The 24,728-nt window shown below is 49.1% G+C and overlaps 2 protein-coding genes and 1 non-coding gene across 3 annotated transcripts; 1 reads left to right on the plus strand and 2 right to left on the minus strand.

Annotated features, from left to right (window-relative positions):
- Positions 1–7,263, plus strand: SMPDL3B (sphingomyelin phosphodiesterase acid like 3B). The gene is made up of 7 exons (XM_066204658.1): positions 1–417; positions 1,269–1,366; positions 1,843–1,986; positions 2,548–2,720; positions 2,833–3,013; positions 3,832–3,965; positions 5,007–7,263. Exons 1-7 carry the CDS (start codon positions 134–136, stop codon positions 5,388–5,390), a joined length of 1,398 nt encoding a protein of 465 aa, XP_066060755.1. The 5' UTR covers positions 1–133; the 3' UTR covers positions 5,391–7,263.
- Positions 7,255–24,032, minus strand: PPP1R8 (protein phosphatase 1 regulatory subunit 8). Its single transcript, XM_066204657.1, has 7 exons — positions 23,937–24,032; positions 17,390–17,450; positions 13,907–14,060; positions 13,087–13,307; positions 11,669–11,813; positions 10,462–10,526; positions 7,255–9,698 (listed from the first exon to the last, which is right to left on the minus strand). Exons 1-7 carry the CDS (start codon positions 23,990–23,992, stop codon positions 9,345–9,347), a joined length of 1,056 nt encoding a protein of 351 aa, XP_066060754.1. The 5' UTR covers positions 23,993–24,032; the 3' UTR covers positions 7,255–9,344.
- Positions 15,750–15,914, minus strand: LOC136301605 (small Cajal body-specific RNA 1). The gene has a single exon (XR_010723910.1). It is a non-coding gene; the product is annotated as a small Cajal body-specific RNA 1 (non-coding RNA).
- Positions 24,033–24,728: the final 696 nt, after the last annotated feature.

Consider the following 24,728-nt stretch of genomic DNA (forward strand, 5'->3'; position numbering starts at 1 on the left):
AGGTGAGGGCCGGCACAGGTGGGAGCGGGCGCAGGTGAGGGCCGAGCACAGGTGGGAGCGGGCACAGGTGAGGGCCGGCACAGGTAGGAGCAGGCACAGGTGGGAGCGGGCAGCGCCGTCCGCCTTGCAGCCCATGGGCCGGTTCGTGGCGCCGCTCTTGCTGTGCCTACTGGCCGTGGCTCTGCCCGGTGCGAGCGGCGGCTCCGGGCGGTTCTGGCACCTCACGGACTTGCACTGGGACCCCGGGTACGAGGCGGCGGCGGCAGCGGGCCGGCCGTGCCCCTCGGGCGGCGGTCGGAGCGGGCCCGCCGGGCCGTGGGGCAGCTACCTGTGCGACTCGCCCTGGAGCCTGCTGGGCTCGGCCGCCCGGGCCGCGCGGGACCGCCTGGCCACGCCGGACTTCGTGCTCTGGACCGGGTGAGGGGCCGCGCCCGCCTGCGGGGACACCTGGGCTGGGCGGGAGGAGGGCAGCGGAGCCCTTTCGGAGCTCCTGGTGTGGCTGGGCTCTTCCCGCGGGCCCCGCTTTGAAAAGGAGAGGGGACAATGTGCCTCGCAATGCAAAGCGGCTCTGGAGGAAAGCGCAGCCCCGGCGAGGGCGCTCGGCACTGGAAGAAGCTCGTGGCAGTGAGGTGACAAAAGGATCACGACTCACTGTCCGTCCTTTGCGCATCCTGTCCAGCCGTGTGTGATTCCACAGTGACTCCGGGCACCTGGAATGCCCGGGGGAAGGAGCTGAGGGCTGTGTGTCCATGCACCCGGCGCTGCCGGTCAGCGCAGTGGGAGGAGAGATGCGCTCAGATGGCGAACTGCTGATCCTTGCAATGTTTCCAGGCAGCTTTAGTGCCTGTGACACGCCCCGAAGCAGAGGGGGCCTGCTTTTCACACCCTTGTGCACTTAGGCGTTTTAAGGGAAAGTGAATGCTGGAATCACAGAATATCCTGAGCTGGAAGGGACCCACAAGGATCATGGATTTCAGCTCCTGGCCCTGCACAACAATCCTACCCTGTGGGATGCCTAAGAATGTTGTCTGAACACTCCTTGACTCTGGCAAGTTTGGAGTGGAGCTCATTTTGCCTATGAGTAATTTCTTGAAACTCACTCAGTGTCTTGGCCAGTCAACATAGCACTGACTTCTGCACCCAAAAGCTTAAACTTTCTCTTCTAGGAGAGACAGAGAGGAGTTGGCAATTTTCTCTGCCTTGCTCATTGCTGTAAGCACAGGCCCTGTTAGTCCCAGACAGTGACTGTGCTGCTTCTGTTTTTCTAGAGATGACACTCCCCACGTCCCCAATGAGCAGCTCGGGGAAGAAAAGGTTCTACAAATAATAGCAAACTTGACTGCTCTGATAAAAGAGACATTTCCAGGTAGGATTTGAGGGGAAGGGGAGTGGGGCATGGAGACTCATGGGAAGGGTTACCCAGGCTGGAGAAATGACAGAACTGGGACAGGGAAAGGCACAGGAGGGCTGTGGCCACTGGGACTTGTTTGGTGGCCTCAATTCTGCTGTGCCATACAGGGTTGGTGCACACTCATGTTTCAGGTTAGCTCACTGAGGAGAGTGGGAAATAAAGGTTTCTGTCATTAGTGATTAAGGCAGAAAAGGCTGCAGGATACCCTCAGACATACCCTGTGTCAGCAGGGAGCAAGGAGTGTTTCTGCTGGTGACAGCTCTGTCACTTGGCTGTGTGTGGCTTGTCCCTAGGGCGGGTCAGAGCCGTGGATGGCCCCGGGAGCAGAGGGTGACTGGCCTTGGCAAAGCTCTCTTCCCAAGGCTGGGAGTGCCTCGGGGAGGAGCTCTGCAGCCCTGACCTCCCCTCAGCCTCCTTTGCTCTGTCTCCAGGTACTAAGGTCTACGCAGCGATGGGCAACCATGACTTCCACCCCAAGAATCAGTTTCCTGGGAAGGAGCACAGGATCTACAACCAAACAGCGCAACTGTGGCGGCCCTGGCTGAGTGATGCCTCCCTTCCTCTCTTCAGAGCAGGTCTGGCACCACTGGCTCACCTTTAGAGCATGCTGAGGATAGGAGGAGGGGTAGGAGAATACCATGAACAATTGTCTTTGCTTCTGTGCTCAGAGCAACAGTATTCATAGAGGATTCATTCAGAGGTAGGGTCCAGTTTAATGCTGATTTCTGACTTGGAGTTCTGCTTGCAAGAAGAGAAATTGTTTTATACCTTAGTCTCTCCTACCATTGTGAAGTTACCGGAAAGAAGGCAGACTGGTGACCTGCAGAGGGAGGAAAAATATCTTTAAAGGTAGCAGCTGGTGCAGGCAGTGCTGGGGCTCTCCAGAGCCCCCCAGCTCCTGGTGCTGCCCATTGCAGCCACTGAGGTCTCCCTTCACCAGGAGAGGCGTGAGAGTGATGGACACACAGGGAAGGGTCACTCCAAATCCTGGAGCGATCGGAGCGCTGTTCCAGGCGGTGACCCTGCTGTGGCTGTTGCTAAGGAGAACAGGGAGAGGTGGAAACAAAGGGATCTGGGATCACAACCACCAGTGTGAGCAGCCCTCCAGCTCTTTGTCTCTTGGTTGTATTTTTAAGGAGGTTTCTACAGCGAGAAGCTGCCTGGCCCAGGGACAAGGGGGCGGATGGTTGTCCTCAACACCAACCTGTACTATGACCAGAATGATGAGACAGCTGCTGAGGAGGATCCTGCGGGGCAGTTCCAGTGGCTGGAAGAAACACTGACCAACGCCTCTAGAGCAGATGAAAGGGTATTAAAAAGACTGAATAAACAACCTGGACCTCCCACCAGCCCAGAAGCTCTTCCTGCTCTGCTCCAGGGTGCAGTGGGCTCTGTGCTCAGGGCAGCTCTTGCTTTTGTAGGTCTACATTGTGGGGCATGTCCCTCCTGGCTTCTTTGAGAAGAAACGGGGCAAGCCCTGGTTCCGGAGCGGCTTTAACCAGCGGTACCTGGGGATTGTGCGGAGGCACCACAGGGTGATTGCTGCCCAGTTTTTTGGGCACCATCACACAGACAGCTTCCGCATGTTCTACAGTGACACAGGTACCTGTTCTGCTCACCCAAGCTCTGACAGCTCTCAGAATCACTGGCCATGGGGGGTTTTTGTGTGGCTGTTGGCTGAAAGCAGCTAAGAAGCCAGCAAAAGCTTCTGAAATGCTTCAGGCAGCAGTGGTTCTCATCTCTACCCCCTGTAACTCCTGCCCTCCTTCCCATTCACCCTCAAATATTGTTGTTTCCCCTCAATGCCTGGCAGCTTCTTGCCTGTTGCATCTTGAGGGGTTTGGGCATTGCTGAGGGACCAGTGCTGACTCTCTCTGTGGATGGGGTGCTCTGGGCGAACCCCTTTGCTGAGAGCAGGTTTGAACAGTTCCAAGAAAAAGAAAAGCCACAGTCTGGGCGACTTCTCTGTCTCAGCTAGCTAAAAAAACCCTAACTGAAAACCAAAGGAGAGCTCTCTCCTGCTGTCAGTGCTGCAGACAACGCAGTCTGTGAGAAGGAACATGGGGGAGCAGGTGCGGTTTCTGAAAGCAAACTGTGCACTTCTTCTCTCCCTCTTTGCTCTTGGAACCAGTCTTAAAGGTGCAGAACTTAATATCCAGAATAAACAGGACAGGGGATCCAAGCATCATGAAGTCACCCAGGGACACTTTGCCAGCATTGGAGAGCCCATTCCTGGCTGCAGCAGCCCTGTGCTCAGTCCCCAGTGTTGTTCCACGTGTTAATCTTTGTGTGTGTGGTGGTACAGGGAGCTGGTGACAAAGGTCCTGCTGGCAGCCCAGTCTGGGTGCTCACTGTGATGGGGACAGGGTGTGGGACAAGCCGTGGTCTCCAGCCACAGTTTGCTTTACTTTTCTCCGAAGGAACTCCCATCAATGTCATGTTCCTGGCCCCTGGAGTGACTCCCTGGAAAACAACGTTACCTGGAGTGAGCAATGGAGCCAACAACCCTGCGATTCGGGTGATCGACTATGATCAGGACACCCTTCAGGTCTTGGTAGGGGTCCCTGTGTGCACCACACTGCAGCTCTGGAACAACTTTAATTCCCCCTTGTAGTGAGAACAGGCTTTTCAGGATTTTTTAGTCCACAGAAGCTGAATGGCTGTGTGGGAGAGCACTCTGACCCAGGATATTTCAGCCTTGTGTCTGGCACAAAGATTCCGTCAGTGTCAGTGAGTCGAGGCATGGCCCTGGCAGCCAGTGCATCCTGCTGGGATGAGTTCCCCTGGGCAGGGTCAGACAGTTTTTGTGTTGTTCTTCATGTCCTTAACGAGCTTCCTTTGCCACTTGCTTTGCTCCCCAGATAATATGGACCACAGGACTACTCTTTGAATAACAGACATGTCAGACCCCCTCCAAAACCATCTGAAAAATTATTTGTGTCCCTCTACTTGCTAAAATGATGCATTTGGAGTGGATCTGAATTGAGGTGAATTGTAGGGGCAGCTTCTGTTTCCCTGTTTTCTGTCTCGTGTTTGCCAAGAGGTGGAGGACGGGTGCCTGTGCCCTCCTTTGTAGTGGATGAAGCTCTCTATAGTTGCTCTGTTTACATGTTTATGGCATAGAAGTGAGTGCTAAAATACACTGTGCAAGGCTGGGGAACCTGTGAAACAGAGAGAAAAAGGGCAAGAGACCGAGAGCAGAAGCTGTGAAAAACTTGATTCTTCAGTTTGTTCACAGTTGAAAAGATAACTTTGCTCAGTCGGTAACACTCCTGCAGCCCTTGCTGCTGCCGCTGGACAGCGTTGATAGTAACTGACTGGTGTCTGAAGCAGGCCAGGCTCAAAGCTTCTGAGGTTTGAAGGTCAAAGTCCAGCAGAGCAAAGCCACCCCTTAGGAAACAGGCTGTGTTTGGGGTGGGTTCTGGAGGGTCTCACCTGAGTGTCCCCAGGTGCCCATCTCGGTGGGAATCCCCCTCAAGGGCAGCTGGACCCTTGGGGTGAGGGGGTTGCACTGGGGGCTGAGCCCAGCCCAGTGTCTCACTCCAGAGCCAATCTTGTCCTGATGTCTCCCCAATTCTGTTTTTCTCTCCCTCAGGATATGGTGACTTACTACTTGAACCTTACTCGTGCCAACATGATGGCCTCGCGAGGGGAGGAAGAGTTCCCAGTGTGGGAGGAAGAGTACAGGCTGACAGAAGCCTTCCAGGTCCCTGATGGCTCTGCAAGCTCCATGCAGACAGCGCTGGAGAGGATCTCCAGCGACCCACACTACTTGCAGCTGTACTATGAGTTTAACTCTGCCAGATATGACCTGGAGCTGTGCAAGCAGGAATGCCGTGTGGATCACCTGTGTGCCATCAGGGAAGTGGATTTTATAAAGTATGATGAGTGTGTGAAAACCAACAGCTCTGCCTCTGCTGCCACCTGCGTTTGGCTTTTGGTTTTCGGCATGTTCTTAGGATTTCTCAGTCCTCAGTGAGTGCTGTGATGGCCAAGAGCAAGAGAAAAGGAGGAGGGCTTGAGATCACACTACAGTGCATGTGAATTAGTGATTTTGCCATTGAGAGCTTGCTTGGAAGCCAGGACAAAATCATCAATATTTACTAAAAGCCCTGTGGTGCTGATTTGAAATTTTCTAGACAACTTGACGCGTGAAGAGCAATGCTTTTGAGAGCCTTTTTGTGCCAAAGTGACTGCCACAAGGAGCGTCTCCCCTCTGCTGGGACAGCCTCACCACTCAGATGAAGACCAGGCCTCCCTGTGGACAATGGACTGGCAGGGGTGAGGGTAGGGAGCTGCCACATGTTCCAGAAGCATTTTGCCAGCATTCCTTGTGTTGGCACACCTAAGTCTGCACAGCTGGTGACTCAGGAAGGTTTTTTGTGGTGGTTTTGTTCCACTGCAGCCTGTGGCTTATGAGCAAAGCAAGGTGGGGTGGCAGCATCTGGACTTCAGCAAGCTTTGGTGTTTCAGTGCTGAAGTACTGAATGATTATTTGCCCCTCTGTTGTTGAGCATAAATAGCTGTTTTCACTCTTCTGTGCTCTCTTCACTTGCCTCCACTGAGTTCCCTCCCTCAGCTGGGCTTGGCAGCTGCTCTGAGCCCCTGGAGGGAACCAGTGCTGGTACTGGACTCCAGGTAGGGCTGGAGGGGTGCAGGATGGGTGCTCAGTGTTAAGTTGGCTCTGGGCTCTCCTGGGGGTCTGATGTGGGGGAAGTTCTGCTGTTTTTGCTGGGGTTGGTGCTTGTCTTGGAACGATGTGTGGGTGCTCCGACACACAGTTGAGGCTGGCGCAGGGTCTGCTGTGTTGGTGCCTCAGTGTCCACACCTCACTCCTCTCTGAACACTCCTCTCCTTCCTGGGCTGCAGCCCCCGCCTGTCCGGCTCTGTGTCACCAGAGCCCCCTGGAGCAAACACAGATCTCAGAGGGGGAGACAGGCGGTTGTTGCTGGTGTTGCCTGTCTTGAAATGCTGTTTGCAGCAGCAGGACTGAGCTGGCAGGTCCCAACCGGGCTGCTTTGAGACCAGGTTCGTTCTGAAGCACCTCTGGATGTGGGCAGGGGCTGCGGGGCTGTGGGCAGCTCTGCCTCAGCGCAGCTGAATTGCATCAGTACACGCTTCACCTGGCCACTCACCTGTTCTGCACTGGAAGCTATTCCTGCTCTCCTGAAGGGCCCCAGGGAGATCTCATCTCATCTCCACCCCACCAAGCCCTGCTTCCAGGACTGATGTGTTGGTACCTCAGTGTCTGTGGGGTTCCTCACATCAGCTCCTGGGCTGCCCGCTGCCCTGGGAAAAAACTTATGTATGCCCTAAATATTACTGAATTCAGCAAAGCTGGGGAGTTCCTCTCAAGCCTACACTGCAGGCCCTGTGGTTACCTGTACCCAGTTTGCTGTTTGTCACTGCAGCTGTCCCCAGAGAGGCCAGGGCAGGCTGCAGGTGCAGTGACAGGGATGGTGCCCTCAGCCTGCCCGAGGCCTCGCTCTGTCAGAGGAGCAGGCTGAGCAATGAGAGCAGCAGAGCTGGGCTCTGGAGTGCAACTCGCAAGAGGATTATGCCAGAACCAGATGAAACTCCACTTGGAAAACAAAAGCAAGCACTGTTCAAAATCCACTCTTAACTAAGAGTCACTTGTGTAGCAAACTGCAGCACGAGGCAGCAGAGCAGGTGACAAGCAAAGCAGCTGAGGCAGCTTTAGGAGCTGCAGCCTGAGGCAGCCCAAGGACAAGGGCTGCAGGGAGAAGGGCACTTTGCCACGGCAGGATCCTCCCATCAGCCACAGCACGATGGGCAGCCTCAGCTGCACCAGTGCAGAGTGGAACGAACACACGACACTCTCCAACCTGGCAAAATCTGCATTTAATTTACAACATAGTAAAGGTTACAGGTAAAAAGCTCAACAGAAGTGTGAAAAGGCCTATTACATATTACACAAGTGTACAAATGTCTGTACAAAGCCCCTCGATGTTCCTGTCCCCTCCTGGCCAGCTGTGGCCCCTAAGCTCTGAAATAATAAGAGCTGGTTCGGAGTCTGGGAGGAGAAGAGCTTTAAAAAACAACGAGCAGTGAAGTTTCCCTTGTCAAGAAATATCTTGCAAAGAGCCACTTGCAAAAAAACCGCAAAAAACCCCAAACCCAACCCTCTTCCCCCCAAAATGAAACAAACAAACAAACAAAAAAAACCCCAAAAAAAGAAAAATAAGGAAACCTGCTCAACTTTTGTTTGTCCTGACTAGTCTTACCCTACAGAGTTGCCTTCAGAAAGCAACTAGCTGGGAAATGAAAATCCTACAGGCCAGACTAAAGAGAGGAAGATTTTGAGTCATTGTGGGAGCACTGGAAAGCAGAACAAATGCCCTGCTGAATCATCAATGGCCACTTAAGGACAGAGCAGCACAGCTGGATCATGGAGCAGGTGCTGAATCGACACAAGGAATAGTCTGAGCTGGATGTGATGGGGTGGGGAGGGAACAGAGCAGCCTCTAAAGCCATGGCTCTTGTGAGCTGGGCAGCTGCCTGCGGGCACCTCAAGGACATGATAGAAGCAATCACTGTGGAGCAAAACTCACACAGACTTTGGGGCATCTGTCTGAAACGGGTTTGATGAATCCAGCATCCCCAGCTCACTGAGCACAGCCCTGATCCAGCATCCCCAGCTCACTGAACACACTCACTGCCCCAGCAACCTGGCACTACTTCCCCAAGCAGCTGCAGTCCTACACACAGTGAACAGCCAGGCACGCGCTCTCATTTTGGTGCACATCTCCTGGATCCCCAAACGGCAACGGAATGTGACTTGTAGCTGAACTGCATTAGAGTGTGAACAAAAATCCAGAGTAAACTTAAGAATAATAGAGCTCTTGGCCTTACCTTGTGTAAAGTACAGCCACAATATGTCTGAGTATGTCAATCATTCTCAAATCTAAACCCGAGGAACTAAAGGGCTTGAGCAACAACCCAAGTCCACTGAGAATTCCTATTCTGGCTCTCAGCAGCACTTAATTCTCACCTGCAGTTCGCAGCAGCCAAAATATTTGTGTGTGGGGAACACGCCACTCCTCCCAGCTTTTTGTCTTGTTGAATTTCATATACTCTAAACTTCAAAGTTCCATTTGCAAATAAAAATGAAACTATTTCAGTTAGAGGGATCACCAAGTCTGAAAGAAACTCCACTGTGTTAACTTCACCCTGAGTTATCCAGGGGAGTTCACCATGGCACAGTGCAGACAGTGCCTGATCCTGTTGGATGCTCTGAGCATTTGCACCCTGTGTCCATCCCACAGCCCCCAACAAAGCTCAGGAACCCACCTGTTGCTTTTCCATCTCAACTCATGACTCATGGGATGATCTAGTGTTTTATGTGGAAACGAAAACAAGCTGCAGCCAAACTAAAAATAATAATAATAACAATAAAAAAGGAGAATGCCCCACATTGGTGGGGTTTTGGAAATATAAAAAATAAAAGCTGACCTATACTCTGCAAATTTTACAAATCCTTCCGATGGGATTCTGCAAGGCTTGGCCCCACAAACATTTCCTCTTGACAGAGCTGCCCTGCTGTGAGCATGTCCAGCAGGAACAGTGTCACCACAGCGAGCTCAGCACTGAAATACACGGACCTGCAGGGTCATGCCATAAGTGATAATTAAATGGTGTGACTGCCCCTTCGACCTGTGGATCCAAACTCAGCATAAAGACCTCTGGGACAGTGGCGGCTAAGAAAAGGCTGTAGGGGTTTTGGTTCAAAAGGAGATGGGAGCTGTATTTTTTTTTTTTTAACAGACATATAAAAACATTTGAAGACAGATCTTTAAAGGATATTTCACTCCTCCAACCTTGGTATTACATCTGTTAGGACACTGAAATTTTAAAAAGACGATACCGCACATGAAAAGTTTCTGGAGTTGGTAACTCCAACCCTCCCCTCAGCTCAGATCAGCAGGGACGGGGTCGGCTTCTTGCCCGGCCAGGCCTCCTTGGCGTATTTCTTCTTCTTGGGTTCATTCACAGCTTCAGGGTTGAAGACAGCGGGGTTTGGAGCCGGGTTCATGTTCACTGTGGAGGGCACAACTGGAGTCAAGTCCACGTCGGGGGCGAGGTTGGGGTAGGGCATGGGCAGCCCCCCGATGAGCGCGGTGCCGTGGACGCTGTGGGGCTGCGAGCCCGCCTCGTTGTGGGTGGGGGGCAGCCCCCCGTACAACCCTCCGCTGTAGGGGAAGCTCTGCATGCGCCGCGACGCCGACTCGTCCGTGGGCAGCGAGCCCGCGTTCTCCAGGCGCTTCTTCTGCGGGCACGAGGGGTTAAAGGATTATTCACCATGCATGGAACCTTCCACCCATTTAAACTGGCTGCCAAGACCATTTCCCCCAAGACCATCAACCTAGTATTTAAACTGGGTGCCGAGGCCATTTCCCTCAAGATCATCAACCTGTAGCCCTGGTTTCCAGCCTGAGATGTTTTGGTTTTCTGTAAACAAGAGACATGTTCCTGTAACTGTAACTTTGTTTACATTTTTTCCCTAGGAGGGATTTCTTCTTCTGGTCTGACCAACCTGATTAAGAGGTTTGTCTTTGTTTCACCAATAGAATTGGTCTGTGTAGAATAGTATAAAAAGGAGACACATCCCAAAAAGAAAAGTAATTTTCAGCCTTCTGAAGTCAGAGTCTTGTGTAGTTGTGGTGTACAACAGCATCAATCTACCTATTTAAACTGGGTGCCAAGACCAGTTCTCTCAAGACCATCAATCAATTTAAACTGCGTGCCAAGACCATTTTCCTCAAAAGGCACCTAAATCTGCCACATACAACCTGCTAAGAGACCATCTGTCTTTGTCCTACAAGGTTTCCTCTGGGTTCCCTTGAAAAGCACAACAATAAACTCTCAGAGGTGCACAATGCAGGAAGGAGACAAAAGCTGCCTTCTGCTTAACAGTGAAACACTTTCCATGTGGGAGTGTTTCCACGTGGGAGCGCACTCTGTTTCTAAGGTGCAATTCATAAATCATGAAGTGAGTTAAGCTAACGAGAAAGTGAGGAGTCACCCCGTACCTTAACAGGGACCACTGCTGTCTGTACCATGTTCCGGAACCGCCCCACAGACGGGTCCACGTCCTCTGCAAAGACACAACAGAGATGCTTTCAGTGAGCAAAACAAGTGATGCTTTCAGTGAGCACATGGGAAAAACAACCTGTGGGGTCAAGGAATCCGTATGAAAAACTGGAACAGAGCTTCTCCTCCCAAAGCCAGCAGCTCCCCATAAGCACAAGAGTGGCCAAATAAAGGGAGGGACATCCAGTGGCTTTGTCTCCAGGTGGCTCATCAGGCATCCTGGCTTTCCCTCAAATGGAGAATGGGAGCAGCTGGATGAGTGGTTTGATACCAGACAGGCTGGAGTTTGGGCTGAAAGGTGCTGCTGACAAGGCACTGCACGTGCTAAAGGCACAGCAGCTGGTCCCTGAAGTCTTGGGGAGCCTTGAAGCAGGAGTCAGAAGCAGTCAGTCTCCGAAAGTCTGGAAAAATTATCTTTTCTGTGATGAAAATGACGGGTGTTTGCATCAGGATGTTCTGAGCATTGAACTGCATCACATTCTAAACCACAATGGTCACTCTGGGTGCCAAAGGAAGCACCTCCACACTGTATTTCAAAATACCTGCTCATTAATTAGCTGTTCTTATTAACAGGAACATTATCAGAATAAAGTATGATTGGTAAGAATGCCATTAATACAGAATTAACACATCTAAGAGAGAAAAAACGACTAATTTTGAATTGGATCCATCTTCAAATGCATCGGTTTGAATGCGGATTAGGGATGACTTGATTCAGATGTGGAGAAAAGTAGCAAAAACCCTCTGAGGTCAAGACATCTCAGAGGCAACAGGTAAAGAAAGCAGTAAAGGACAGGTGAAAAGCCAGCAAGTTCTGTTCCCACTGAGATTCTAAATAGGGCAAAAAATGTAAACCACGTTCCTCCTTTTGGACCCATGACACTTCTCCAATATCTGACAGAACAATGAGGCTGAGTTTGATATCCCCAACCTGCTCAGAGCTTGCAGTTACTTTACAGGTAGAACAGAAGAAACAGAAAGAGTTTCAGTGAAACGTGGCGGCAGCTTCTGTGAAACAGCAGATCCCAAATACTGACTGCCAAATTTATTTTCTCTTTATCCACATGCAGCCATGAGGAATCCCTATGAGCATACTGGAAGGAGGTCCTGAAGGGAATCGGCTGAGGATCAAAGCAAACTCCTTACCCGGGTTGATGATCTCATCGTCATCACTGAATGTCACTCGGGAGTTCTTCCGTTTCCGCTTTGGCCTCTGGATGTCCAGGTTCCCTTCCTCAATGGTCAGTGTGGAGATCCTTTTGTTGTGGGCTGTGTTAAACTCTGTCAGGTTCTAACAGCAGATTTAGAAATGAAAAGAGTTTAAGCAACTAGTGTATGAAGTCTGATTTAATCCTGACCGTGCACATCAGAAGACCACAGGGCATTGTTTAGTTTCAAGCAGAGGTTCAGGGCTGCAGTGAGCTGCCCTGAGAGGCTGTGGGGTCTCTGCAGAGAGATTTCGAATGGAGCACAGTCCTGGGAACCCTACTCCAGGTGGCCCTGCTTGAGCTGGTTGATGATTCTGAGAGGTCCTTTCCCACACCTACAGCCTGTGAATGCCACAGACACTGCTTCTCCCTCTTCCCCAGCTAATCAGGGAACAGGGAAACATTCACAGGTATCTGGCAATGGCAACAGACAGTGTAAAACTTCCCCTGCCCAGGGGAGGTACCTGGGTGCTCCACCTAAAGCCATTAAACTCTGTGGTTTGAGGGCTTCTCTCACCCTCATGGATCAAGACTGCAACCACCACTTCAACCCATGGACATCAAGTCTTGTTGCTGGACCCAGGGGTGGTGAGATCTTTGTACTCATATCTTTTCTTTCTTTTTGTTATATGTTTTCTTAAGTGTTATTTTTATACTTTTATTTTTCTATATTATTATAGATAATTATAACCAAAATGGCTACCTACCTCCTTTCCACTGCAACCTAAGAGTTCTAAAATAAACCCTATATATAGATATAAATACATATATTGTCGCCCTGATCTTTTTCAGCCTTCTGATGTTTGCATTTTTGTAGTGGCGTTCCTCACAGATTTCATGTAAACAAAAGTGATGGAATGTAAACTGTCCTTCCTGTCTATCATTCCTCTCTTGACGAGGAACAATTAATAGACTTCTAGTTTCACCAGTGTGGTTGGAGAGGTAGCAACCTCATCCTCCAACCCATAGTCATCGTCCAAAATCTATATAAACCTAAATAAAAAAATTAACTTCCCTCTTTTTTGCCCTGACGACTAGACTGTGTGCGTGTCGTTCGTTTGGTGTCCTACGGTGACAATATAAATAAATAAATAAATAAATAAATAAATAAATAAATAAATGAAATATTGGTTATTCAGCATTATTTCACTCCAACCTGCCCCAGGGGATCTATTAACTAGAACCTGAGTTAACCTCATCTTCAGGGGTGGGTCCTAACACTTTGGCAGTGTTACATTTATGGACCTGATGATCCTCAAGGTCTTTTCCAACCTAAATGAGCCATGACTAAGCAAAGGAGCGGGGAATGTCCTTGCTGGAAATGCCATCAAGGCAGCGAGGTGCCATCATACTCACGTCCAGCTCTGTCTCCTCCTCTGGCAGCCCCAGCAAACCCTTGAGCTCCTCATCCTCACCACCCATCTTCTCGTCCCCTTTGACGGCCGAGGGCAGCGTCTGCGGCTTCTCGCGCAGGGTGTAGGCGCGGGTGGAGGCCCCGAAGGACACCGTGGAGTCGATGGGGATCTGCTGGGGCTTGTGAGCTTCCAAACGGATGTGGCCCAAGAATGTGCCATGTGCTGAGGACAGCAAAGTGCAACATAGTCTGCTCAGCTTGGGATCAGGGTATTCCAGTTCAGGTTTGAGAATCTCAGAAACTGTAACAGTTGTTCCGAGGTACAAGGCACTGAGACACTGCTGAAAGAATCAGCTGCGTAGACCCACCATCTCACAAACTGAGACAACTCATACCAGAAGTCCTCAAAAAATAACTGGATATAAATTACAAACACTTTTTACTTGTTGTATCCCTGCAGGTCCCAATGTACTATGTCTGGACAGTGCAAAAAAACCACCTGAGAGGTTTTAGACCTTGGGAAATCACCCTCAGAAGACACGGCTTCACTAAAATTGTGATGGGAAGGCCAAGTCACTTTTCTCCTCTCCTCTGGCCTCTTACAAGTTAGAAATGTTTGAAACACCCAGTGAGGCAGCTGCAGGCTGAGTGGAGCAAACACTCCTTTGCCCTAACCCTTGTCTTTCCCTACGAGGCAAACTCAAATTATATCCATTTGCCCACAGTGCAGACAACAATGGAAAAGGAAGAAGTGTCTAAGATTCAGAATGTTTAAGCACCGAAGTACAGCTCTTCTGTCTGGTTAAATGCCACACTACTTACTGCTGTTCAGATCTATGAGGAAAACCCTCTTGAGATGTTTGTGATAGACCAAGGCAGCATGGACCCGAGAGCAAGACTGGTGGTCAATGGTAAAATCACACAGATCAGGATTTCTCCCAAAGAGATAGTATTTCTTCTCATCAATGATGAGTTTCTGAGGTAGAATATCAAACAGAGAAGCATATTAGACTCCTAGAATCTTTTGGATCTTCCTGAAAAAAATTCAAGAACATGAATAAATAGAGCAAATTCAAAACAAAGCATCAACAGCTCATTAATATTTCAGTTTAGTCTGGCACTATTAAATACATAAACTCAAGTCTGCTCTTTATAAAACCAGAACAGCTGAATATGGGAGAGTCCCAGTTATTCCCCTGTTACCAGCCAACACTGGACAGTCACTCTTCAAAGCATTGGACTACCTCACACAGGAGATTTTCTCTGACATCTGCTCCCACAGATTTTACCACATTCCTTGATGGATGACCTCAGGCTTTGTCTAAGGTAGGAACCTGTGCTTGGTGATCTCCAGTGCAACACAGAACATGAAAATTACACTTCTGTACAGACACGGAGCCACAGGAGATGAGTGAGTCACTCACTCTGGGCACCGCCAAGTCATACAGAACATAAGGAGAGAGACTGGAACAAACTGCAGTATTTGTACTCCCCTGCCTTGTCTGTGAGGACAAAAACCCCATCATGGACTTCAGCTTCTACTGCAGATCACCTTGCAAATCACATCTATTCACCTACCTACCAACTGCGGTTTTAGCACTGCTACAGTCACATGTCACTTCCCCACTGCTTTTTTTTTTTTTTTCTGATTTATTCCCCCATACAAATGCTCTGTATTTTCCAGGTTGGATTTTCCAGCATTCTACTGAATATCTGTCAGCCCCCACGCTGCAAGTTCTCATCATCTGGTATTCAGTAAAAAGCATTTAATTCTGCATGTTTAGAAGAATTAACTGAACAACCTGACTCCACACTTGTATACATCATGACAATTTTACAATTGACTGGTCCCTTAGGTAATACTCTGTTAAATGTCTTATTCCCCACCAACTCAAGGTACACAATTTAAGCACCAAGTCATGACAGTGACTGGTTAGTGAAATCTACTGACTAACATGGTTTGGCCTGCCATCTTAAAAAAAGAGGATTTAGGTGATCAAGGTGTGTATACTTATCAGCTCTGACACCCACTACTAAACCAAGTAACTTCTAAACCTCTGGCCAGTTTCAACCAGCACTACAAGATTATTAAATTACAAGCAATTCTGTGAAAAAGACCCAGCTAGATAGAATGATGACTCCATCAATCCCCAGTGATACACAGGCTGGCAGAAAACCCCAAAGTGCAAATACTTAGATTTGAACCACCAAAAAAAAAAAAAGTCTGAGTCCACATCTCACTTGACAAGGCAGCAATGACAGCACTCAACACCTTTGCACTAGTGAATTCTATGATTCCACACTGTAAAAAAAGATGAGTATTAAATTTCCCTTATTGTAAATTTGCAAGTAAGTCCTATATAAACACATATCTGATACCAAGTGGAAACTGATTTATTCCTCCACAAACACTGATCAGCTCCACAAGCAGTTACCCCAAAAACTGATCAAACCATTTCTAATTCTTGCCCACAACTGAAACCAGAAACATCCTTTAAGTTTTCATTTGCACCTCTTACACACAAACAAGAAAACAATGCTGCCCTGACTGGGCAGCACCTTCCAAGAGATTTTGCAAAGACACAAAATCATGGAAGTACTGCAACAAATCATCAACGGAGAAGATAATTTTATTTCCTTTAATTCAAGATAACATTTCCAAATGTTCTGTGCCTCTGAGCTATAACCCAGTGTGTTCCTTCACACACTGAGCTTAAACACTGCATGGCTTGTTTTGCTGTTGCACTTTGCAGACCCAGCAATCACAGGGTGACCCTCAGGCCTCTGCACGAGGCTGGGACACTGATGGCTCGGTTAGTATCAAGTGCTTGATTTAGGACTTAACAATTCCTTTGGTTACTGCTGGCTACCAGAAAAGACAAAACTGAAAAACTCTCTGCCACCTGCACAGAACAGGGAAACACAAGGGCCACACCCAAGAGCTGTTTGCCTCGGTGCTACGGGATCCTGCAAGAATCTTTAAATTAGTGGAACTTGTTGGCAATGGTACCTACGAGCAGCAGTTTTTTCTTCTAGAAAGGGAAGAGGAGGAGGTGAGAACATGAGAGGGAAACAACGTGGCAGCACCAAGGTCAGAGGAGAAGAAGGGAAGAGGTGCTCCAGGTGCCAGAGCTGAGGTTCCTCTGCAGGCCCTGGTGGGGACTGTGGTAAAACAAACTGTCCCCCAGTAATCCATGGGGGATGCAGAGACCCACTCACAGCCCCTGGGAAAAGTGCTCATGCCAGAGAGAGCTGTGATCCAGTGGGAAACCCAAATAAAGAGAGGGCCCCTCCTTCCAGAGATACAGAGGGCCCTTGCTTCCAAACTAGAGCAGCCTATCCTTAAAAGACTGCACCCCATGCACAAGTGATCCATGCCACAGCAGTTTTGGGAAGACTTTGCCTGTGGGAGGGACCCCATGGCACAGCAGAGAAAAGACTCCTCTCCCTGCACTGTTAGTGGGAAAGAGGGAGGGGCTAGGGGGGGAAAAAGGTGTTTTAAAGGCTTATTTTACTTCTTGTTATCCTCCTCTGACTCTGTTAATAATAAATTTGAACCTGTTTTGCCCTTAGAGCATTTTTGTCCCAATCCTAAACTCAGGAGCCCTTGATTAATTTTTTCCCCTCTCCTCTGCCCAACTGTAGCAGAAGAGGATAAGTGAATGACTTTTGTGGGTGCCTGGTGTTCGACCACTACACCCAGAAACATTTCTGTTTCAGTCAGCTTCAAGTTAGGAGTCTCTCCACAGCTGAAATACATCCACTGGTTTGGGATCTCTCTGTCAACAATGGTAAGGAGACTTTTCTTTATTTATTACTTTCAGTGTGATGTAAGACAAAATATGAAATAGAGAATGAGGTGGTGCTGTAATAAAAATAACTCCCTGTATCTGTGCTGATCACAACACTGCTCCCAGATCCTGAATGTGGGAGGAAAAAAAAATCAAATCAAACTGTATTTCATACAGCAGGACAGAGCAGCACTCTTGCAAAACACAGGATGCCTGGTTAATCTGACTGTAATGCAAAAGAAAAAAATAAACTGACCAGACAGGTTTCTCAAACAAGCAGTACAAGGGGAAGAGGTTTAACTGATGGAGCCCTGCATGGCACGAGGCTGCTTTGCACAGGCCAGGGAAAAGTCTCTTCATTCATTGTTTCAGAACAAAACAAACTGATTTTAAGATAATGAATACAAAAGAGAAAGGAAATAGTTATGAGTAAGTGCGAAAAATGACAGGGAATGTTCTTCTGCTGGTGCCTATGTACATGATACAGCAAATCCATCAAACCCCACTTCCATACCTCAATGAGTTTGTCTCCTTTGACTACATCCAGGTGTAAGCCAGGTGGTGGTTTCCCCGCCCTGCAAAATAAAGGAAAAATATAATATCAAAACATTTTATAAAAATTTTATTAGTATTAGAGCTGCTCGAGCTACAGACCAAACTTACACAAATGTAAGCAGAAGTATTTTGAGGAAAATATGAAAATCCCATAATTCTCTTTTCCTCCCTGCAGATTCCTTCTGATAACACATAAACCAAGATTTTTTAATGGTAAGAGTGAAGGTACCAGGACATGAAGCATCTCAAGCTTTACCTCTGCAGGTGAAAACCATCTGATTTACACAATCAACCATGTGATTTACACAATAAACAGGGCACATGGTATGAGGCAGGAAGAGACCAACAACCAGAGATGGGGACAGGCTGGGACTGTTTGCTGAAGAGCTGTTTCCTCACGTCACCCTCAAAACAGGTTGGTGATGGCAAAAACCTGAGAGGGGCTCTGCACACACCTGTAATGTTATAAAAGTGCTGGCCAGTAGCCAGTGTTCCCCCACACTCACCTGTGATCATATTCCCTGCCAAGGCAGGTAACACACTGCACTCCTAGAGGAACCACCACACTCCACACCAGCAGCACCAGCTCCCCCAGCCCTGCTGCTCCTGCTCACCCCATCCGGAGCACATTCACCTGTCAGCAGCGTTATTCCCACCTCAGCAGGTCACAGCAAGACAAGGCCAGCACAGGGGTGAACTCCTGGGGTGCAGCAGAAACATTTTGGGCATTCACAGTGCTCCAAGCCAGGACACTGCTGTGGTACCAACACCTTGCCCTGCACCACACAGGATCCTTCAGCTCTTGGCAGCAAAGGATCTTTTTCTGCTCAGATATCTCAGAATCTGCATCTCTGGTAATTCCTGACAGATAACATCTCTGCTGCTTGTCCTTAAGGCTGGAGCAGCTTTCCAGGCAGCAGCAGTGACCCAGTTCCTGGCTGCACTGCTGCCCTGCTGAGGAACTCTGCAGAGATCATGTTCCCATTCTGCTCAGTGCATGGACCAGCCCAGGGAACAGGACAATGGGCAGGGATGTTCTCAGGGTGGCTGGAGAAGAAACAAAGGTCTCTGGTAGCTGAAGTTGTTTGAAGGGGTTAAATACAGATTTTCATGTTTCTGGGGTATGCCTTACATTTACTGGTTTCTTCTGTGTTGCAAGGTCAGCTCCCCTCAATAATTTCATGTGAGAACACAATCTCCTGTTATTTCTACTTCATTTCTCTCCCAAGCATTTTCCTTTCTTGTTCCCAATCCATTACACCAGCCTGCCCAGATCTCTCTGGCCCTCTCTGAACTGACCACTTGGGACTCTCACAAGTTTTCTTGTCAGGCCCTTCTCAAGGACTGTGGATGTACCACCCTAACAAGAATATGGTTAATACTGACTTTTACTGTTTCAGATGAATAAACAGCAGCAGCAAAAGCAGAGGATGCTGAACTCCAGCACAATCTGCTGAAGTGGCGACTTCACCGCTGAAATGGGATGAAGGTGAAGTGGGGGACACACCACCAAGCAGAAATGCCCCCAAAGGTGGGACAGTCTGTGGGATGAGCTGAAGTCCCTCCGGCACAGCCAGGGAAGCTCCTCAACTGAGGTACTGCTTGAGTAACTCAGAGCCAGGCTACACCTGAGCACTGCTGTCCCCTCCTGTGCTCCCTGCAGAGCTCAGTGCTCAGTTTTCACTCAAACACAGGTTCCTTCCATGGATTCCTGTCCACTTCTCAGTATTCCCTCTTTCTGCCTCTGAGCACTGGAAAACTTGTTTTCCTCCCTGCAATGTCAGGTCACAGGAGATCCCCCAAGAACTCCAGCACAGCTGAATGCTGTTGGATGGTCATATTTTGCTATATACCAGCTTTGTTTTTTCATTCCCTCCTGTACTTTTAGTTTCACCCTTGCTCTTATTTTTACTCTGCCTTTACCCTCAACTTTGCTCAGCAGTATTACAAGGCAGTGCCTTCAGCTTTGAATTAAAATCCTTGAAAAATCTACCTATTCTCTGTCTTCTTTTGGACTGAGAATCCTTTGTAGGCAGAATTTCCCCTGTCTACCTATTCCTGCAAAGCACTGAACACAGGAAGGCTGTAAATACCGATTATGATACCATGAAAACAAATTCACAGAAGTAATTTGTGGTAAAAAACTCCTTCAGAACATTTTCAGTGATTGTTGCAGTTCAGGCTGCCCAAGTTAGATACTAGAAATGCCTTTTAATGGAAAAAGTAGAAAGGTTTTTCAGTTTTATATTCAAAACTAATTAGCTCCAGAGTCACCAAAGATCACAAGTAATGCCTGGATTTGGAAGTATCAGTCACCCTCCACCTGCTCTGCCCCATCAGACCTCTCGCCTCGTGGATCAAGGAGTAAAACATGAAAGAAAATCTCTTGCAAAAATCTCCCAGAAGAAAGTTTGTTAGAAAGCTGGCATTATGCTGTTACAGGAGAGTAGTTTTTTCCCATCTTATGTCCAGTGTTAAAAAAGTCCTTTTCCGCTAACTAATGTGCTAAAATACCCACTAAACTCATTTTCCTACACTGTTCTGAAGGATGAAGAATTACTTGAGGTCAGCAGCTCGTCCTCTCCACAGAACACACAGAGCCCTTAGCACTGCCCCAAGGCCAACACTCTCCTGTCACAACCTGGCTCCAGCACAAAGCTGAAAATGAGAACCAAGCAGTTTCTTCTGTCCCTTCCAGATGGTGCATCAGAGTCCCCAGTGCCTCCCCAGGGCAGCATCCTGCAAGTGACCTGAAAATAACACCTGCAGATGCACTGATTGTGATGGTCACTAGCTGAATGAGACACGGGATGATGCTCTGCATGTCTCCTGAGTTGCCAAAGCTCCCAGGGGGGCGTGGAGCCTTCCAGAGAATTAACAGAGCTAATTAAATGAGCATTACCAGGATCATGAAAGGAATTCTCTGGATCAGAGAAAAGATGAGAGGATATACCACACCAGAGCTTTTCAACTCCAGGCAGCTTCAGCCAGGCACTCTAACAGAACTCAAAAACCAGTTTTCTACACTTAACTGTTCAGCAACCTATTGCTTAAACCACCATCAGTCAGAAATGCAGATATCAACTGCTAATTTTAACATGTATTTCAGGAGTGATCTGGAGATGACATACAACAGAGTCAGGGTGCTCTCAGAAGCCTTATTCTTGCTAAACTTCCAGTTGTAAGCAACACTGTTTAAAAAGCTTGTGGTTCAGACTGGACCATTACAGACCCTTCCTGAACGAAAAAAATCACAGTGTGTTTTCTGGAAGATTTCTGATTAGAAACGTGCCCGCTTCGACTGAACAAAGCATTCCACTTGGATTAAAGCATTTGCCCAACTTCACCTAGGCACTGTGCACCTTTTCTGGTTACAGTGCAGTTCCACACAGAACTAGGTTTTACTGGCTTGTTTTGGTTCCCTTGGTTACTTACTCAGGAACAAAGTCTCCATGGAATACAGTGAAATTTGGAAATCGTATAAAAATTTAATTCTTGAGAGCAAGGCCATAAATATTCGATTAGAGAGAACTTCAGGTTTTATGACATCAAAAATTAATTCAAATGACACTGAATTAAATTGGAAAATTAGTATTAGGTAGTGAGAAACAATGGAGCAATTGTTTCCTGAGATCATTCCTACATTTTCAGAGTGAGAACACGTATCTTGGAAGTGTAATTTACTGGCAGAAATCAGAGGAAGACAGGACTGTAACGTTTATGTCTACCAGGAAGACATTCTTATTCTGACAGCTTGATTTCCATATAACTTTTCATCACATCCTTTAATTCCCATTCTAATTTTTCTTGTTCTTCTTTCCCTTCAGTTATAAAAAATATTCCCTTTTTTAAGTAAAGGTAAGAAGAAGGTCCATCTGACAGCCTCTGGCACCTCTGTTTTCCTGCCCTGGATAATCAGTCCCTTCCCTCCGTGGCTGAGCAGCTGGACATGATGATGTTTGGGATTTCCCACAGCAGCTGCAGGCATGGATTTGCTGGCCTTAGTGGAGACATCAACTGCTTACAACGACCAGCAGTTAAACATTTACAAGGGATACCACTGAACAAAACCAGGTTTCAGCAGAGTTTTTAAAAGTTTTAAATACCTACAAGCAAAGAAATCTTTCTTCTGTCCTAGAAACAGAAAAATTGTGTTTCTTTGCTTTCTTTACCTCCTGCTCCACAGGCCAGGCCATGTCTCTGCAACAAAGATAAACCATTTCAGACAAGAAGGACAAGGCCACTAACACTCTGGAAAGAGCCAAGTAAGAGAACTGAAGTTTTACAAGTCGGGATCTCTTCCACAGTGCAGATTCAACATGCCAGCAGGGTTACAATATCTATGTCCCGCTGAAACTCAGCAGCCTGACTGAAGTAAGTCACTACAAGAAATTTTGAGTTGCTTCTATTAAGGACATAGACAGGACAGCCAGAATTCTACTGTGTTAGTTTAAAATTAGGTCAATTATTTGGACTCAGAACCTAAATTTAGCCACTTCCTAAAAATCTTTGCCTCTGTGACTAGTGTACACACCTCTGTGTCCAACTTCAAGGACAGGGTGGAATTTGCAGGACTCTGGAGCTCATACTCTCCAGAAATCTGTGTAAAAGCACTGCCAGGAATAGCCAGCTCTTGGCCAAAGAAGTTAAAGACAAACAATTGCTGCTTTCAAATGAACTATTTCTAATGTCTGTCCATTCCAGGGCAAACCTGACATCCTCCCTAGTGGTGTGTCAAAGAGAGTAAAGAAAGAGTCACAGTTCAAAACAGAATTACACCGGGACAAAAGGACAGGCAGGCAGTGTCCATTAAACATCTGATGGTCACTTCCAATCTTTACCGCAGACAATCTGTGCTGCACCTCAGAGAAATCACTTTTACTACCTAAAGCCAGCTCAGAAGGTTTGCAAAAGTCCTAATCAAAGATGTGTGGCTGTTATCTAAAGACATTTTTCTGATCTCATGGAATGGGTAAATGACAATCTCAGGCTCTCCTTTACTCCACAGGCACAAACACATAAATCACCCAGTTTGGTCCCTAAAACCATCACAATGTGCAAACAAACAACAGAGCCCAAGAGAAAACAAAAAGTTTCCTTACAATGTATAAGGAAAGAGCCCAGACAGGAACTTTGCTGCACCCAAGAACTATTTTGGAATATGAACTGTAAAAGGACATTCAGGTTGCAATAATTAGGAAAAAAAAATCATAAAAAGATGAGAACAGAAGAGGAGCTGGCACCCAGAAATGCCCCCTGGGTTTGGATCATCTCCCAGCTCATTTCTCATCCAGCACAACAAACAGTGCTGCAGAACCAAAGCAGGGGGAAATTCTCTGGGTCAGACTCTGCCTGCTGCAGCCAAAGACAAAAACAGGGACTGAGGAGCCCCTCACAGTTACAGGTGTTACAGTTCACTCCTCCAGGTGGGATGTCTTCAGGAATTCTTCTGCAGTAGCATGCAGCCTGCTGAGCCTGAGCGTTTCACAAGCTGCACTTCCCCAGCTCCTCCAGCTACAGCTTTCAAAGGCACAATCATTCCAATTTCCCACGGAATATAGTGAATATTGTGAGCACTGCTGGATAAAAACACTAGGGGGGGGGAAAAAAAAAGGATGATACTTCAAATTTCAAGCTGAATATCCAGAATAATTTTTGGCTTTATCTGGTCTGTTGTGTCATCATCTGACAGAATACCATCCTCATGGAGATGTTTAATGCTGTGTATGTTCAGCACAAAGAAGAACTGAAATACACGCGAAATTCTCTTCCATGAGAGGGTTAAATGGCGTTACCAACTAAAGCAGGCACTTAAAAACCAGGTCTAAATTAAATTTATGCACTGAGCACTATCACAAAGCACTGAGAGTACAACAACACAGCTGAGGGAGCAGGGCCAGCCCGGGCTCTGCAGGGCCAGGCAGGGCAGGACCACCAAACTCCAGTTCTCAGCTGCAGCGGTGTGTTTGTGCCATTTTAAACGCCCAGGGGTATTTAAAATACCCATCCCAATGCTCCGGCGCCCAAAGAAGGCAGCAGAGCCACGATCTCCTCAGGGAGGCATCAAACCGCTCAGAACAAACGACCAAGGGCGCCCCGATCAAAGCTCAGCTCCCGCAGGACATTTCCAGGGATCCCAGGCGGGCTCAGCCCCGACTCCAACCCAGCCATGCTGCCGATGCTTCTTCTCCAGCACTTCACTCAGCTCTCACTTCTTAACTCAACCTAATCAAAACCTCAGGCTAGTTTCAAGCTGACAGATTTCCCGAACCGGCCCCAACCCCCTGAGCAGGATATTTAATTCCTACCACAGCACGGATTCTCCCTGAGCCCTCGGGAAAACCCTCGGCACCTCAGGGAGGGCCCGGGGCCCCCCGCGGCGCTGTCCACGGCGGCACCCGCAGGGCCGCGCCCGGGCCCGTACCCCGTGGGCCCGGCCGGCGCTGTGCGGCCCCGGGGAGCGCAGCCCCGCGCCCCTCACGCCCCTGGGCCGCCCCGCCGCTCACCAGCTCGGGCACTCGAACAGGGACCCGCCGCCCGCCGCGGCCGCGCCCGCCGCCATCTTGGCTCTGCCCCATTCAGCCGGCGCGGGGCACCATGGGAGGCGGGGATCGGCGCGCGGCGATCCCGGCGTGCCCCGCGCGGCGCCGGCGGGGCGGGGACCGTGGGAGGGGCCAAACGGAGACACGCCCCTCTGAGGGCTGGCCCCGCCCCCACCCGGCCCCGGTGCGGGAGCTGCCGGCAGCGCCGGGACCAAGCCTGGGACAAAGGGACAGCCCCGGTACCGACCCCGGGACACGGGAACAGCGCCGGGACCAAGCCTGGGACAAAGGGACAGCCCCGGTACCGACCCCGGGACACGGGGACAGCGCCGGGACCAAGCCTGGGACAAAGGGACAGCCCCGGTACCGCCTCTGGAACGCGGGGACAGCGCCGGTACCGACCCTGGGATGCGAGGACAGCCCCAGTACCCACCCAGGGACGCGGGGACAGTGCCGGTACCGCCTCTGGAAGGCGCGGACAGCGCCTCTGTCCGAGCGGAGCCCAGGGCACGGCCCGGTCGGAGCGAAAAGCCGCCCGGGCCCCGCAGCTGCCCCAGGGCCGTGGCCGCAGCCCGCAGCCCGAGCGCCGCGGGCACAGCCACGCTCCTGCCCCCGGCTCTCACGGCAAGCCAGGCTCTCCAGAACGCTCCCAGAAGGAGGGGGACAACACACAGCCGAGAGCCCGGCACATCGTGCCACAACACTGCAGCAACAGCCACGGGAGTTTCAAGTTTTCATAGACGGTGGCTTTTCAAG

The sequence above is a fragment of the Chamaea fasciata genome, unplaced genomic scaffold (genome assembly GCF_029207755.1).
Source record: "Chamaea fasciata isolate MVZ Bird 193981 ecotype frontalis unplaced genomic scaffold, bChaFas1.0.hap1 SCAF_26, whole genome shotgun sequence".
Classification (NCBI taxonomy): domain Eukaryota; kingdom Metazoa; phylum Chordata; class Aves; order Passeriformes; family Sylviidae; genus Chamaea; species Chamaea fasciata.

What these genes read in the sequence shown, in the direction of transcription:
- PPP1R8 (XM_066204657.1), bottom strand. Translation starts at nt 23,992, where the DNA reads ATGGCGGCGGGCGCGGCCGCGGCGGGCGGCGGGTCCCTGTTCGAGTGC. An exon ending in AAGGAGACAAACTCATTGAG is followed by an intron (nt 14,061 to 17,389) that starts GTATGGAAGTGG and finishes ATTCTACCTCAG; the next exon opens with AAACTCATCATTGATGAGAA. An exon ending in CAGCAGTGGTCCCTGTTAAG is followed by an intron (nt 9,699 to 10,461) that starts GTACGGGGTGAC and finishes TCGTGCCCGCAG; the next exon opens with AAGAAGCGCCTGGAGAACGC.
- SMPDL3B (XM_066204658.1), top strand. Translation starts at nt 134, where the DNA reads ATGGGCCGGTTCGTGGCGCCGCTCTTGCTGTGCCTACTGGCCGTGGCT. An exon ending in CCTTCCTCTCTTCAGAGCAG is followed by an intron (nt 1,987 to 2,547) that starts GTCTGGCACCAC and finishes TGTATTTTTAAG; the next exon opens with GAGGTTTCTACAGCGAGAAG. An exon ending in CATGTTCTACAGTGACACAG is followed by an intron (nt 3,014 to 3,831) that starts GTACCTGTTCTG and finishes TTTTCTCCGAAG; the next exon opens with GAACTCCCATCAATGTCATG.